Here is a 17342-nt window from a genome sequence, read left to right as displayed (position 1 = left end):
AGGTGATGGCACTGTCTAAGAAGGTTGTGGACCCTTTCAGACTGTGCCCTAGCAGAAGTAGGTCACTGGGGCAGGAAGGAGGGAGGTGGCTGTTTCGGACCGAACTCTTGGCTGCCTGATCCAAATATAAGCAGGGCTCATGCAGGCTCTCAATGCCACAGATCAATACAATGTTGCCATGTGGTCATTGCCTCGGCAGTCTGAACCCAATGACTGTGACTGTGTGTCCTAAACAAACCTCTATTCCTTTATATTGATTGTGTCATGAATTTTAACACCTTGACATAAAAATAATGTAAGTGTGCATCTGCATGTTTGTGTGTTTGTGTGTGTGTGAGAGAGAGAGAGACAGACAGACAGAGAGACAGAGAAAGAGGCAGAGATACAGAGAGACCAGAAATAGAAAGAGACCGAAAGAGGGAGAAAGTGCATTATATTAAGTACGTATAATTTGCTCCTTGAATCATAAGGCAGTCAATTGGTTTGATTTATGTTCAATATTTGAATTCTTTAGAGTCATACAGCCTTATATTACATAGCTAAAGCTAATAGTCTAAATTTTCTATTAAATAATACATTGTCTTTTTCCTTTAGAATTTCATACATGTATACAATGAAACATGGCCATAAGCCCTTCCATTTCACATTCTGCTCTCCCCAAATTCAGAGACAATAACCATCCCTCAAAATTCATATCCTCTTTCCCATCCTATAACCACTAAGCTCAATTAGCATTGGTCATGTTTTTATGGGTGTGTGACTATTTACAGGAATGTGGGAATTCTATCAGTGACCAAACCCTCAGAGAAGAATGATTCTTTTATCCCAGCAGCCATCAGCACCCGAAAAGCTCTTCAGTAAGGGATTCTGTGTAATTGGTGGTCCTTTATAGACCTATGCAGGTGACCACAGCTGCTGTGAGCTCATGATTGCAGCAGCCACGTCCTGTCCTGAAGGCAGCAAACCACAGCCCTTGTTCCCACCCTCTGGGTCTTACACTCTTCCCACCTCCTTGTCCAAGATGCTTCCCGAGTCCCAGGAGTTTAAAGAGACTGAGTGCTCATCCATAAATGGGGCATCTTTATTGCTTCCCACGGTAAACTGCTCTCTTAAGAAACTTTATTTTAGGGCTGCAGGGATGGCTCAGTGGTTAAGAGCGCTGACTGCTCTGCCAAAGGGGCTGAGTTCAATTCCCAGCAACTACATGGTGGATCACAGCCATCCGTAATTGGATCTGATGCCCTCTTTTGGTGTGTCTGAAGACAGTGTCAGTGTTCTCACATACATGGAATAAATAAATAAAGCTTTAAAAAAAAGAATCTTTATTTTAAATTTTTACTGGAACCAGAAACTTTTTTCTTTTTGTTAACCTTTATAACATTTTCAGACACACACACACACACACACACACACACACACACACACACACACATAGAGAGAGAGAGAGAGAGAGAGAGAGAGAGAGAGAGAGAGAGAAAGAGAGAGAGAGATAGGACTAAAATATACTCCTAAGTCAAAGATAAAGCCCAGACACTTGTCAACAGGATGGTGCAGAGTTAAGGGTGGAATGACCGTGGAGCCTCCAGAAGGCAGGAACCAGAGACTGTGGCTCTATCAGGGAGGGCGTCTACTGTTTTTCGATGCCTTCATGACCAGGATTGTTGAACTGCAGATTAGCCGTGTGGGTGTCAGCCTGCAAAGTGCACTTTGTATGGAGACTGAGGTGGGCTGCCCAGGCTGCCTTGGTTCCCTCTCACTTCTATGATTCCTAGGAGAGTAGGAAATGTTTCACCAGGTTCAGTGGTATTATACAACCTGCAGTCATGGGTCACTTTCTCTGCTCTTAGCTGTCTGTGGAGTTTGGCTCCAAAATTCTTCAATAGCCTTTAAAGGGTTTACGTTTAACTCATTCTAGGCTGATCTGTCTTTGTTTTCCATAAAGGTTCCATGAGATAGACACTGATCTGCTCCCAGGAGTGAACCAATGTCTTGACCTTCTGAATCTTCCGAATGGAGTCCTTGGCTGAGGTTTGTTAGAACGTCAACCTCCTCCAAACAGATATCTGTGCATGTAAATGTATCCTTTATGTAGGTCTATTCTTCTGGTGTGTGTGTGTGTGTGTGTGTGTGTGTGTGTGTGTGTGTACGTGATGGTATCGCAGAGAAGGCTGTCGAATGTGCCATTTATTTTTTTTACTGTGTGTGGTGCTTTCCTATTTAAAATTGTTCTTAAGTGTCATAAGAGTTTCTGTACAAGCTTCATTTTTAGGGAAAGGATCTTCCAAATGCTTCTTCCTCTGGTCTCAAGTGATGAGAATGAGTCATTAGCATGGAGGGCTGAATGAGAGCTGCTGGTTGGTTCCCAGTGATGCTGTGGGCCCTAACTTTGTAAGCTCGGCCCTGTGTGCCAGCCAGAGCCTCTGTGTTCTTTGAGCCCCTCCTTTGGAGGTGAAGTATGCATTGTTTGTACCGTTTGCCTAGCACTGAGCCTCTTTTGAAATTGTTTTCCCTGCCGCCCTAGACAGAGTGAACTGTGAAGTCCTTCTACATGGAAAACTGCTGTCCACATTGAACAGGGGAGAAGGGAGATTCACGGTAAAATACAAATGAAGAAAGCAGGAGTGACAGCCATGTATGTGAGACCCGAGAGCTAAGGGGGTGCGGAAACATGCAGGTGGATGGAGAACTTGCAAAATTTGGTTGGCGCTCATTCCTCCACAAAGCTCACCTAATTTAGCACCAAATATTCGGGTCCTTTGATGGGTATCTTTCTGTAAGTCATCAATTGGGCTGTGTGTGTCTTCGTGTATATCTCTGCATGTGTGTGTCTGTGTGTATGTCTCTGTGTCTGTCTCTCTTTCTGTGTCTGTCTCTGTCTCCCTCTCTCCCTCTCCCCTCCCCTTACCTCACCCCTCCCCTTCTCTCTCTCTCTCTCTCTCTCTCTCTCTCTCTCTCTCTCTGTGTGTGTGTGTGTGTGTGTGTGTGTGTGTATGTGTGTGTGTGTGTGGACATTCAGAGAGTGTCCACAGGGACAAGTGGCACTTTAGCTACCAGTCTTTGGCAATTTTGCTGTGATAAACTCTGAAAACAAGGACGGTCCTCCGAGCCAATCCCTGTTGCTGGCCTTTCCCGTACAAGTCTTCTGAATTCTCCTTTCTTGGTTTTACAGATTTCCTCTAGTTCGTTTTACCACACCCCACCTCCGTGCTTTTCCTAGTTTGCTGTCATTTAGTGGGAACCTCCGAAGTTGCAAACTCACTTCTTGTGCGGCGTTGTTCCGCCTGAGAAACCACATAATCTGGAAGCTTGTGCTAAACCTGGACACTTAAAAGTTATTAGTTATTAGAAATTGTGTTTAAATTTAAAAACCATTTCCTCAGTTGTGTGGGCTCACCCGACACGTGTAGGCAGTGCTTACTGATTGATCATGGCGCCGTACACTTCCGACCTCACACAGACCCTGACGATGATTACTTCCGGTGCTGTGTGACTTATTTCTTCTCCTTCCAATGAAGGTGCAGACTTGAGCCATTTCCGATCTCAGCACTGAAATGACGTAGTTCCGGTTTCTCACAGACTTCCGGCATCTAGGTTGAGTACTTGACATGGGACATCCGCAGCACCGCACAGCGTTCGGTTGGGCTGAGCAAGAGGGATCTCTGGTTTGGATTGTTTTCTCTGGCCAGAGCACATGGATTAAATTCGCAGACGCCATGTGAGTATAGTGGCTTCTGTGAACTCTGTGTGTTATTATCTTTTCAAATCCTCTTAGTTCTTGGCCGAGGCGCTGACAGCTGCCTCGCTCTGTGAACTGGCTGCCGTCGTTCTATTACAGCGATTTGGTCGATGTGTCGCCTTCATTTGTTAGCTCTCGTAGCTCCATTTTCTGAGAAAGGCTACTTCCCTCTGTGCGCCTGGCCTCAGGTGTTGGACGCTACCTCTTAGGAGGTCTCGGGACCTTCCTTTGAGGCTCTGCATCCCTGCAGACAAGGAGCTAAAGTCTTTGAAACAAAATCCAGTAACTCCACGGTCACTTTTTCATGCCTTTTGAGAGATCCAAGGACAAGTCTGTCCACTGGCAGCTGTTCACACACGTTATATTCTCTCTTTTTTTTTGTTTTTTTTTTTTTTTTTTGGTTCTTTTTTTCAGAGCTGGGGACCGAACCCAGGGCCTTGCGCTTCCTAGACAAGCGCTCTAACCACTGAGCTAAATACCTAGCCCCACACGTTACACTCTTAAGTCGAGATATCCAACCTGCGTTTTCATCCTAATATCAACAAACACATGAGTTACCAGTAAATTTATTGAAAGAATCATGTATGAGTTTGGACACTCCTTTGTCTCTCTCTCTCTGGAACACAATTTTTCCCCTTTGAAAGCTAAAATTTCTAATTTTATTCAAGTCCATTAACAATCCACATTGTTCTTAAATTTTTGATGGGAATGACTTTAGTTATCTACAGACTGACCTGCTCCACCCTCCTCTTTCCATGACTAAAAGGAAGGCAATTTTAAAAACAGTCTGCCTAATGGAAACCTAGTTTTTTCTCTTGTCAAATATTATTTCTTGACTTCAGGAATTATTTTTTTAATACCAATAAGGCACCAACTGTTCTCTAGATGTCTCCCCCGCCCCCATATTAATTTATTCTTTGGTAAACATGGGGTGAGCTCCCTCTATGCTCATTATCAAATGCTTCTGATTCAATTTGTGGACAAAAGCAACCTACTTTCTGTCTTTTTCTAGTGGTGCTCCTTTTCAGGGAAAGAGAAATACCAAAGCCTGCCTGAGAATTAAGATTTTTCAAAAGTCTCATCGCAATGTGGATTGCAATTTCCAAAGTTGACATTCATTAAGGGGAACGGATATGAACTTCCCATCACGGTTCGGATGTGTATTATTATTTCTTGTTATATTCATTTTCCCTTTGTGACTTGAGCTGTAAGCTACCCACAGACAAAAAGAGGTACCTAACCAAGTTCCCATCTTCCCTTCTCTGTAAGTTGAGATTTCTAAGGCTGAAGGGAAGAATAAAGCAAAATGAAGTGATTCTGCAGATGTTGTCCACGTTCTTCCTAGAACAAGAAACAGACAGAGACATGTTACATGAACACGTGTTTCAGATGGACCAATGAAACTGCAGGGGCCCTTGCTAGATCTAAAATCCCTGTAATGGAGTGTGTGTGTGTGTGTGTGTGTGTGTGTGTGTGTGTGTGTGTAATCTTGGGTGTATATGTATATGTATATATGTATGTAGGTCTTAGGGTTTTACTGCTCTTAAAAGAAACCATGGGGGCTGGAGAGATGGCTCAGTGGTTAAGAGCACCGACTGCTCTTCCACAGGTCCCAAGTTCAATTCCCAGCAACCACATGGTGGCTCACAACCATCCATAATGGAATCCAATGTCCCCTTCAGGTGTGTCTGAAGACAGCAACAGTGTACTTATATACGTGGAAAAAATAAAATAAAAAAAAGAAACCATGACCAATGCAAATCTGACAAGGGCATTTAGTTGGGGCTGGCTTGTAGGTTCATACGTTCAGTCTATTATCATCAAGGCAGGAGCATGGCAGCATCTAGGCAGGCCTGGTGCAGGAGGAGCTGAGAGCTCTACATCTTCCTCTGAAGGCTGCTAGAAGACTGGCTTCCAGGCATCACGGGTGAGGGTCTTAAAGCCCATGCCCACAGTGACACACCTACTCCAACAAGGACACACCCACTCCAACAAGGCCACACGCCCTAGCAGTGCCACTCCTATTTATCACTATTTGTCTTTAAACTTGAAACTCATTCATAAAACTGTTCAATGGACAACAGGTAACTTTAATGAAATAAATACAGAAGTATTAGAAAAATAGACAGGAAGATGTGTGCCTTAGTTACTGTTCTATTGCTGTGAATAGACACCGTGACCAAATCAATTTATGACAGGAAACATTTAATTGTGGTCTTACAGTTTCAGAGGGTGAGTCCATGGACCATCGTGGTAGACACCATGACAGCAGGCTGGCAGGCAGGCAGGCATGGCTGGAGTAGTTCCTGAGAGCTCACATCCTGCTCTCCAGATGAGAGAGAGAGAGAGAGAGAGAGAGAGAGAGAGAGAGAGAGAGAGAGAGAGAGAGAGAGAGAGGGAGGGAGGGAGAGGGAGAGGGAGATGGAGAGGGAGAGGGAGAGGGAAGGAGGGAGGGAGGGAGGGAGGGAGGGAGGGATTGGGAGAGAAGCCTGGTGGGCTTTTGAAATCTCAAGGCCCCCACCTCCCATTGACACATCTCTTTTAACAAAAACAAAACTCCCAATCCTTTCTAAACAATCCACCCACTAGAAACCAAACACATTCAAGTATTTGAACCTCTGAGTGTCACCCTTATTCAAAATCCTAAAGTATGTTTTTTTTTTCTTTTAAAAGAAATCAGGTAATGTGTGTCCATCACATTTGGTAGTATATTTTATCGTTACATTTCATTTCTCAGAGGTTAGGGTTATTTGCATAACAAGTTTCCAATCAAGCCATCACTCTCCCATAAGCCAAAGGCATCATACCTCTCCGCTTTCTACTTGATTATCCACATAGGGTTTAGGGAAACATATCCCTTCATCCTGATTTAGTTCAAAGCATGGGGAACTATTGATGTGCAATTAATTGCTATTCATAGTGGGATAAAACAGAAGCCAACATGATTGAGTCTATTGTTGCTGAGAGCTGAAGATTTCCCTTCCATTTAATAAAACGTGATAAATATGATTTTAACGCAAGCCTAGAAACCCCAACAAAGCCTTAAGTTTATATTTGTTTCAGTATTTCCAGATCATTCTCTGTGAGACACAGGAACCTAGAGGAGGAGAACTGTGTGGAGTCACTGACACACACTCAACAAAGGATTCGTTTGCACAATAAGGAGATATATCATGTCCTCTGAGAGTTGGCCCCTGGACTCTCAATGACCTAAAAGTCCTCAGGTTCCTTGGATAAAGCGACACTGCATTTGCATATAACCTCTGCAAGCCTGTCGTATACTCTATTCATATTTATGTGTGTGTGTGTGTGTGTGTGTGTGTGTGTGCATAGATACATGTATGTTCAAAGGCTGGGGAAGGGTAGAGCGTGTTCTGCTCCTTCACTACCTACTGTATTCCCTTGTGACAGGGTCCCCTACTGAACCTGAGGTGAGGCTCACTGTCAAGAAGTCCCCGTCATCCTCCTGTTCCCATACCACGCACTGGTGTTTGCATGTGTGACCACACACTTGGCTTTACCCCTCTTCCGTCTCCCCAGACCCTCATACATTTTAATAATCACTGAATTACTTTTGTACTTAAAGAAATGAAATCATGAGGGGCTGTTATTTAGGAGATGACAAGAAAAATGATTTGTATGTGTTCAGTACAGATATGGTATTTTAAAAATCACTTTTATTAGTTCCTTGAGAACGTTGTACGTTATATAATGATAGAATTTACTTCTCACGTCTCTTCCTAAATCCTCCCAGATCCATTCCCACCTAATCCCTTCTCCCAACTTCAAGCTCTCTTTCTGCCTTCTGTAATAACCCACTCAAGTCTTTTATGCTGCCCATAAATTCATGGGCCTTGGGCAAGCCCTTGGAGCCTGGCCAGCTTGTCACCAGCTATATCTGTGTAGAAAACTGACTCTCCCTTTCCTGTCAGCTAGGGCTGAGGGATCGTGTCCTGTCGTTTATAGAAGACACTGCTTTGTTCTGGTCCTCGCTAACATCTGTATCTTATATTTCCACTCCCTCTTCCTTGAGGGTTCCTAAGACTCAACTCCTTCCCTTTTTGCCTGTCTCTGCGAGTCTGTGTATATGCGTGTGTGTCTATATTATAGATGTCCCATTTTACATTCAAGCACACATATGGTGGGAGGCGTCTTTACAATTGACTGCTGATGGTATCTCACCCCAGACAAAATGCTGCAATGCAGACATGGTGTAGCTCAGTCCCAGAAAGAAATAGGGGATGTTGAGAAACCTACCCAGCTGTTTCTAGTGTGAGGTGACGTTTAGACCTCTGACACAACCTTCTGGCCCTACCCTATGTGTTTAAGATACACATTGTCCCAGTGGAAAGTTCAAAGGTGGGACTATGAAAGGCGATTGGACCCTGTGGGCTGTAATCAATGAGTTCATCTGTTGATGGATGTGTATGAAGGTGGCGAGAAACTAGGATATAGGAAATTAAGGGACTTGGTCATTTGGGACATGACTGGGAGGGGGTTTTTTTGTCCTTAGTCTCTTCCTGTGTTGGTGCTTCTTGGATGACAGTGAGGTTAGCAGTTGAGCTCTATCTTGCCCCTTTCATGATCATGTGACCATGGACCGAAACCTATGAAACCATGAACCAAAATAAGTTTGTATACTATGTCAGTTGCTAGGCAACGTGTAAGAGTGATGAATGGATTAACATGAAAGTGGCCAAAAGTGATGCTGACCATACCAGGTCAGGACCGGATTTGATGTAGGAGGACCCATGACTTAACACTTAAACTCTTTGTCTGGAGGCTGCACGCTAAGAGAAGACCCAATGTTTCCCAAGTGGTTTTGTCCAGAAGATTCTGCCAATGTATCTGTAGTCTTAGCAAATCAAGAACCTCCTGCTTCCCGCTCTGGTCCTTCTCCTGACTTCACTTCTGTGTTTTTAATAGACTTACTTCTATATCATATGAAATAGTGGGAAATGAGTATTAAAAAAGGGAGGGAAGCTATAAATTTTGCTTTAAAATCATTAAATTACACAAATAAAATAAATGGATTTTTTAAGTATGTAAATTATACTTCAATAAGGCTGCAGAAAAGGCTTGGCCAACTTTAATGCTTGTCGGGTGATATGCTATTTGTCATAGTTCCTGTGACTTTGATCTTAATAGTAGTGGGTTTTATTACAGATGACTCAGACACCAGGGTAACCAGGCAGGGAGAACACTCCGTTCCGTCAGGGAAAAAAATCAAGTCAAATTCATTGGCTTTCTTGATGAGGGTTTTTGTGGTAACAGCTGAGTTGGCTGGAAGTTGGACAGCTATTGGCTGAGAGCAAAGATGGAGAGAGCACAATGTTTACGGGGATAACTGAAGGTTGTGCTCACAAAAGGGGCTGAGTCTCATGGAGTGCAATTGCAGAAGCTCCAGCGGCTGATGAGGCTGAGGCATAGGACCCTTGCAAGGCTGCCATTATACGTTTTGTGATGTCACGGCCGAGTGTGAGATAAGGCTAGATGAAGTGGAAAAATTTTGGTTTCTTTGGAAAATCACTTGTGTCACAGGATGTTTTTCTGGAAGCTATGTTAGGAGCGGATGTTCTGCTGAAGCAGACACATGAGAAGGCATGTGATATTTTGCTGGAGCACAAGCTTGAAGGGGGACAGGATTTTTACGGAGAACATAAATGTAATCCCACAGAGAGGGAGAGGACATCTTTACATTGCTACACCTTGCATGGCTTCGATGGTCTTTGCTGGTCTTCGTTGCATAATGAGAAATGCACAAAAGAACCTGTGCTATTTGGGCTGCTTCTGGCTGCTTCTGCTGCTACTTGTTGGTTTGTTAGAGTCTTGTGGTCTCTGCCAGATCAAGGCACTACTACTGATTCGTGTTTTGCGTTTGCTATTGGGCCATACTGCACCATGAAGGTTGAAGTTACCCCAAAGAATTACTTCTAAATAGGTCCACAACTCTCTCCCTTTTCCTATCAACTTTCTCTCTCTGCTACCTCTAGTTGGTGGGCTAGAAGGTTTAAGAACCCTAAATATTGTAGGTTTTGAAAAAATCTAAGCCTACAGATAGATTCATGGGTTTTGAGAAAGGGTTATGTCTCCTGCTGAGAGGAGATGATATGTAGGTTGTGACTTTTTGGTTCTGTGGTCTACTGTGACCCATGAAATGGCCAGTGACTGACAGTCTCCCAGTAAGTGTAGCCCACACTAAAATGCTTTTGCTTGGTGTTGGGAGCTGTAGAATGTATTCATTTCTTGGCACATATCCTCGAGTATTCATGTTGGTGACAGTAGTTACTCTTCAGTTCTGCCATACAGGGAAGTGGGTCTGTACACTGAGAGAAGAGAGTGGCTGGTGGTGAGTATGTAACATGGAGTAAGAGAATCATTATGGTGCTGGGTCTCTCTTTCCTTTTTTTTCACAACTTGACAATCTGGAGCCAACTGAGAAGAGAGAACAATTCAAGAACTTCCTCCATTAGATAGACTTTCGGCAAGTCTATGGAACATTTTCTTGATTAATGATTGTTGTGGGAGGGCCCACCATTGTGGGCAAGTTCATCAGTAGTCATGTGTAAAAAGAATAGCCTTTTAGTGTGTAAGAAATAGTAAGGGAGCAAGCCATGGGGAGTGTGGCGTTTTGAATAAGAGAGGCTCCCACAGACATATATTTGTATATTTAGTAAACAGGGAGTGACAGTATTTTCAAGGATTAGAAGGATGAAGAGGTGTGGTGTCATTGGAGGAAGTAGGTGTGTCAACAAGGGTGTAGTTTGAGTTTTCAAGAGCCCCATGCTTTCCCATATTCTCTCTCTCTCTCTCTCTCTCTCTCTCTCTCTCTCTCTCTCTCTCTCTCTCTCTCTCTCTCTCTGCTTACAGAGCAGTAGCTCTCTATTGCTCCCGTGTTATACTCCCTGCCATGATGATGGACCAGACGTCTGAAAGTGTAAGGGAGCCTCCAATTACATGCTTTCATTATAGTAGATCCTTGACCATGGTGTCTCTTCACAGCAACAGAACATTGAATGAGACAGGGAGCAGGCCAACAAGCAGAGCTCCTTGTTACAGCTTCAAGCTCCTGCTCTGGTTTCCCTCAGTGATGGTCTGTAACCTGTAAGGCAAATAACCCTTTCCTCCCCATGTTAGATTTGATCATGTCATTCATCACGGAGAGAAGGAAGCAAACTAGAACGTCACAGGTCAGTACATGAGCAAGTCTTACCTTTAAATTAAAACAAAGTGTCTCTACGTCTCTATTTGTGGTTATGAGGTAAGCGTCTGTGGCTCTACTAGACACACTGTTTCTATAAGACATTGTCTTACTTAGGGTTCCTATTGTTGTAAGGAAACACCATGACCGAAGAGCAAGTTAGGGAGGAAAAGGTTTATTCAGCTTACACTTCTACATTGCTGCTCATCAGCAAAGGAAGTTGTGACAGGAACTCAAACAGGACAGGATCCTGGAGGCAGGAACTGAGCCATTGGCTATGGAGTGGCACTGCTTACTGTCTTGATCCTCATGTCTTGCTTAGCTTGCTTTCTTATAGAACCCAGAACCACCAGCCTAGGAATGGTGCCGCTCACAGTGGGCTTAGCCCTCCCCCACCAAACACTAAGAAAATGCCCTACAGCTGGATCTTATAGAGGCATTTTCTCAACTGAGGCTCCCTCTTCTCTAATGATTCTACCTTGTGTCAAGTTGGCATAAAATCAGGGCGGTGGTTAGAATGTGATTGTCCCATGGGAAGTGTGGCACAAGTAGGAGGTGTGGCCTTGTGGGAGTAGGTGTGGCCTTGTTGGAGGAAGCATATCACTGTGGGGGAGATATGCTTCTTCTCCAACACCATGTCTGCCTAGATGCTTCCATGCTTCCTGCCTTGATGAAAATAGACAGAACTTCTGAACATGAAGGCCAGCACTAATTAAATGTTGTCCCATATAAGTTGCCTTGGTCATGATGTCTTTTTGCAGCAATGAAACCGTCAGACAACTATCTATTATAAAAACCAACAAATAGCAGAATTAATCAATGCTAGAAAGTATTTTCAAGTCTTACAGTGAGAAACTTATTCTTGAGAGAAGAAAGAACAATGAATGAGTCCATGAAAATGTTTCCTCCAAAGACCTTCTTGGAGTGTAGATGTGGCTCAGGGAGACCCCATGGGGTACAAGGGGCTTCTCAGGAGGAGAGAGCTACATGGTCAGGAAGCAGAAAGCATTTTAAAGTCACGGCAAATGGCAGAGGAAAGAGCTCAGAACCTCGGCATTGGAGGCACCATCAAGAGTTTTCTGAGGATAAGCTTACATATGAGTAAGAGACTGGGACTTCTTTGGGCTAGATAGGGTAACAGGGCCCACAGGTGTGTAGGAAGCCATCCAGTCGAAAGAGAGCCAGACAAGACAAGCCAGTGCAGGAGATCTTGTGGTCATCGAGGGGCATTCAGCAGAGACCTCAAAAGATATTACAAGCTGCAACAGAGTCAAACAGTGCTTAGGGAAGCTAAACACAGGATCCACGTAACACCTGAGAGAAGCTCACAGCATCCTCAACTTCCCTTTTAAATTACCTTTTACTGATCATACAAAATAATGGGCTTTATGATACTTTCAGGAATCGATAGATATAAACTTAGTTTGGCATTTACTACTCTTGCGTTATCCTCGTCAAAATGTCCTCCGGGGAAGCCTCCCCCTCACTTCCACCTTCTGTAATGATGTCTTGGCTGTTCTTTAAGAAACCAAAGAGACCAATATGGATGTGGCCCAAGTTCAACTCATTCTAGACCCTTTCTGTTCTTCCTGGTTCTCCTGCTTCACTATTTGAGAACTCCATCTTGGAATTCCTTCGTCCCTCAGTGTCCTCTACTCCCTCATGTGTTCTTTAGTCTTTCTTCCACATCACCATCAATTTAGTCTTTTTTACCCTCATCCTTGTCTCTTCTCTGTATGTGAAGGTTGGAATTATTTAAAAAGATGACTTTAGGGGCCTGGAGAGATGACCAATGGATCAAGAGCTCATCTGCTTTGAAAGAGGTCCTGGATTCGGTTCTTTGAGCTCATGTCCAATGTCTCCCAACCACCTTTAATTCCAGCTCCAGAGGACCAGACTATTCTTGTCTCTGTGGTCTCCTGTGTTCATGACTTGCCCCCACCCACATAATTAAAAATAATACATGTACAGATGAGAAACAGGTTTCATTAGGTTTCGTTAGTCAAACACTCCCCGACCTTCTCTGATTCTGAGTCTCCTTGGATCAGTTTATTGGGTTTCCCCTTGAGTTCCAAGACCACCTCCCTGTTCCCTGCCCCTCTTTCCCCAACTGTCTGTTTCTCCCTCAAACTTCACCTCAGAGACTCTATCTATGTCTGGCTCCTCTCCACTGCTTCCTAAACATCCATCTTTTTCCCCCGTGCCATCCCTGCTCCTCTAAGCCTCTTCTCCAGTTCTTTTCTCTCCCTAAATACCAGACCAGCTCAGTCCTGTTTGTTTTAGTCTATGTGACATCAGACTTACTGTTCACAGCCTTGACTTTTCCGGCTTCCTCTCGATGTTCCATCCACCACAGCCCGTCTCCTCCACCAAAGTGTTCACACACAACACGTCACATCGCACGTTTTAATTTTTAGAGCAAAAACAAATTCCACTGGAAAAGATACTGGGGTTGTCAAAGGCATGTGGGTATCTGAAACACAGAAAAACAAACATTTTCCCCCCAATCCTATAAATTCCCCATCTATGTCCCCCTTACTTTGTGAATTTCACCTTAACGGATCTTTTCCATCAGATTATAGACATAGATGTGGACGTTGCCATCAAACTTGAACAAGTACACGGAAGGCTTGCCTAGAACTTGGTAAATGACTTTGCCGATCTTTTTGGACCGGTCGCTTCTGGTGAACTGCACACATTGACCTGTTAAGATGTTGCTGTCAACGTCTGACTTCACCTCTGCTAGAGGAGTCTCTGGAATGATACGGAGGTTACCTTCTGTGTAATCATCCAGGAGCTGGTAGATGTATAGGACTGGATCTTTCTTGTAGGTGATGTAAAACCAGTCCTTCATGATCGGCACCTGGGCTAGGACCACCCCCCTCCAGTTGTACTTAGAGCCATGTTTGCCCTCAAATTTATGCTCCACAGCTCGGCCAACCATGGCACTTGCGAGATGGGTGTCTTTCACTTGAGGAAACACTACTTTGTGAGGCAAGATCTTTAGCTTTAAAATCCTCTCATCACTGGAAGTGCCAGTCCATAGACACAGTCAATTCCGTCATACTTGACCAGATAGAGAGAGGGATTTGTTGGCAGTTGATCTAGAACGATGGCCTTCCATGGGGTGACGGGCTCATCACCTTCCTTCCATCCGTGGGAAATTCTGAAGCCCACAATGTCACCAGGGCCTGGGGAGAAGGCCTCCTCCTCATCCGCTTCTGGGTGGATGGTGTGCTCATCCTCCTCAGAGACATCCTCCTCTTCTTGGCTTTAGACCTAGTGTGGTAAGCCACGGCATCCTGGTCCACTGTCTTGTGGCTATTGTTCTGTGTTCAGGCTTCATACTTGCCCGTGCCCTGGGTTTGAAGAGCTCGCCTTCTTAAACCAGACACAATGCTGTTCCCTCTGTCATGTGAGTGCCTGCAAGGACAATGGGGGTGGGGTGGGGAGGGCGCTGGACCAAGGCTCTTGTCTAAGAGAACTTTGGAGCAGGTGACGAAGGGGATGGGAAACAAGTCTGAGCATCTGAATCTAATTCTGTCGTAATCAGAAGTTCATAGGAGGGCTGGGCAATGGTGGAGCACACCTTTAATTCCAGCACTCAAGAGGCAGAGGGAGGCCGACCTCTGTGAGATCAAGGCCAGCCTGGTCTACAGAGTTAGTTCAAGGATAGCCAAGCTACACGCAGAAAAACACTGTCTCAAAAATCAAAATCAAAAGTTCAAAGGGAAATGAGCAAATGGTTCTCTACAGCTCAGAATAACATATTCAGACACATTTCTTCAGCCCGAGGCACTATGCCTCTGCTGAGGAACCTCTCCTTGAATGTATAGGTCAGTGTGGGATTAAGTATCCCTGCCCCCACTTTAACCAAGCAGAACAGAGAAAGGATAGCAAAGGAGCCAAAAGGTTGGCCATACCCTTCTTCTACCCTCTAACTATGAGGTATGTGGCAAAATCCACAAGTATCTGCCCAGAGACACAGCACACCAGTCCACTGACTTTCTCTATTGTGCATCATGACCCAGCCCCAGGTTTATTACACAAAGCTGTTGCATATTCAACTGGATCAAGGGACTTTGGTCTAGGCAACAACAGCCATTTAGAAATAATATCTCCTGGGGTTGGGATTTACCTAAGTGGTAGATAACTTTCCTAGCAAGCACAAGTCCCTGGGTTCGGTCCTCAGCTCCGAAAAAAAAAATCTAAAAGAAATATTATCTCCTAAAATGCACAGGCACAGAGAGGAGCTTTGGCATTTTAGTAGAATTATGAATTAGATATTGTTAGCAAAGGATAACAAACTCTTAGACTGTCTAGCCTAGACCATCCACCGAGCTCTCAAACGTGGAAGACATTAGAACATACGGTTACTCGCTGTACGAGGGAAAACTTTTAGCTTTCTGGGCTACAAGGGTCCCAGTTATCCTCATAAACGTATTTACTGAGAGAAAATGTCCTAGTCGTCCAGATTCTGTCTTCGGGAACCAGTCAGGCACCAAAAGGCTGTTGAACAATTGTGGGGTTCAGGAGCTGAACTGGCTTTCACACCCCGCTGCGAAGATAGTGAAACCACCTTCAGGGGAGTCTAGCGCCCCCAAGTGGACGAGAAGCGCAACCTCCGCCCAGGGCTCTATGACTTCATCCAGGCGATGCTTACGTCATAGAAGCGCTCTCAGGCCAGTTCCTTCCCTAGTTACGCTTAGAAACTTCCAGCATCTAGGTTTTTAGCTTCTCATGTAGCCTCCTGGAGACCCAAAATAAAGTCCCTACCCAAATATTCTGATGACTTGAGTCACAGTCTGTCCAAGTAGCTCTTTTCATGCATTTTTTTTCTGAAAAAGTCTTTGGTTTCTGAGTCACCAACATCCTTGGTGGTTATTTTCCCAGCTCCTATCTTTCCTTTGGTTATCTTTAAGCCATTCTCCGTATCAGAAATATCGCTAGTCTCTCTCTCTGAGGCAGCCCACTGGATATCACCCCAAAATTAGCTTTATCAAAACCCACAATCAGAGGAGGGCAATTTTTATTCAGACAAAGCTGGAATTTGACAGGATTAAATACCTTGTGTTGAAGTCAATGGCAATCATGAATTATGGATTCTTTGCAAAAAGCGAGGAAAAATTAGCTCCTGGACCTGCTTCCAAAGTCGGGATAAACTGACGACAAACCCGATATCGACCAGTCATATTTTAAATGTCTTTAGAATTTACCAGCACTTCTGGTTACAAGGAATTTATTAGATCAAATGAAGCAAAACTGGATGAAATAGATGAGGTAATTTTGTTGTTGAAATATGGGTAGACAGGATACTGGATGCAGGTAAGTGTGGAATTTACCTGTAAATTACAGGGCAGTTTAATTGTTTGTGTCACATAATTCTTTAGATCTTCAAAAGGATTCTTTCAGAACCCTCCCCTGTCCCCAACACACTCTGAACCTCCCTTCCATCTCCCCAGTAATTCCCTTCCACTTAAACATTATAATTTTTTTAAATGTACTTAGAGCTTAACAACTTATGGCAGCTTTTTAAAATCTGTCCACTTTTCTAAGTGCACCGTCTTCTTTGTCTCCCTTCTATCGTAGTTTTAAGCACATTTTCCTTCACACTGTGAGTTTTCCTCTCTCTCTGCTCTTATGACTCCTCTGCTATTATGTGACTTTGGTCCACTATGTGGATGAGCTCAGTGTGGGGTTAACTCAAATGACGTGATTTTCCCCCTTTTCTCCCCTTCTTCTTCCTTCTCTAGGCAGCTGCTGAGATTTACAGCCTTGGGGATTTTTTTAAGCCTGGAAAGCGCGCACACACACACACAAACACTCATACATACCCAAACACACAAACACACACATACATACACACACAAACACACACACATGCACAGCCAAACACACACACAAACATACACATATACACACTCAAACAAACACATACAGAGAGAGACAGAGACAGAGAGAGACACGGTGAGAGACAGAGAGCCGATGAGAAAACATGTAATATCATCTTTCTAAGAACAATCAACAGAGACAACTTTCAAGAAAGGGAAGAACAAGTAGGCGACAAGAAGAACAATCTCATCATAGCCGTCAACTTGAGGAGGAAAGAGTTTGTCTCACTCTATCTTCTAGGTTCCTGTCTATTACTGAGTGACGTTGGGGCAGGAACTCAGGCAGGACTCTAGAGGCAGGAAAGGAAGCAGAGACGCCTTAAAAATGCTGGGTACTGGATTGCTATCCATGACCTACTCAGCTTTCTCTCCTTCTCCTACAACCCAGGGCCACCTTCATAGGGGACGACACTCCCCATAGTGGGCTACACCCTTCCACATCAACCATAAAAAAAATTCCATACACATGAGGCCAAAGGACATTCTGATGGAGGCAATTCTTCAGCTGAGGCTC

At 44.2% G+C, this 17342-nt stretch overlaps 1 protein-coding gene across 1 annotated transcript; it reads right to left on the bottom strand.

Annotated features, from left to right (window-relative positions):
• LOC134486274 (Y-linked testis-specific protein 1-like) lies at positions 13278–15521 on the bottom strand. Its single transcript, XM_063285190.1, has 2 exons — positions 15386–15521; positions 13278–14360 (listed from the first exon to the last, which is right to left on the bottom strand). Exon 2 carries the CDS (start codon positions 13879–13881, stop codon positions 13492–13494), a length of 390 nt encoding a protein of 129 aa, XP_063141260.1. The 5' UTR covers positions 13882–14360; positions 15386–15521; the 3' UTR covers positions 13278–13491.

Source organism: Rattus norvegicus, chromosome 3 (assembly GCF_036323735.1).
Source record: "Rattus norvegicus strain BN/NHsdMcwi chromosome 3, GRCr8, whole genome shotgun sequence".
Classification (NCBI taxonomy): domain Eukaryota; kingdom Metazoa; phylum Chordata; class Mammalia; order Rodentia; family Muridae; genus Rattus; species Rattus norvegicus.
This window is presented reverse-complemented; position numbering and strand designations above follow the sequence as displayed.

Bases quoted from the DNA above. Each gene is read 5' to 3' on its own strand.
- LOC134486274 (XM_063285190.1), bottom strand. From the start codon at position 13,881: ATGGTTGGCCGAGCTGTGGAGCATAAATTTGAGGGCAAACATGGCTCT.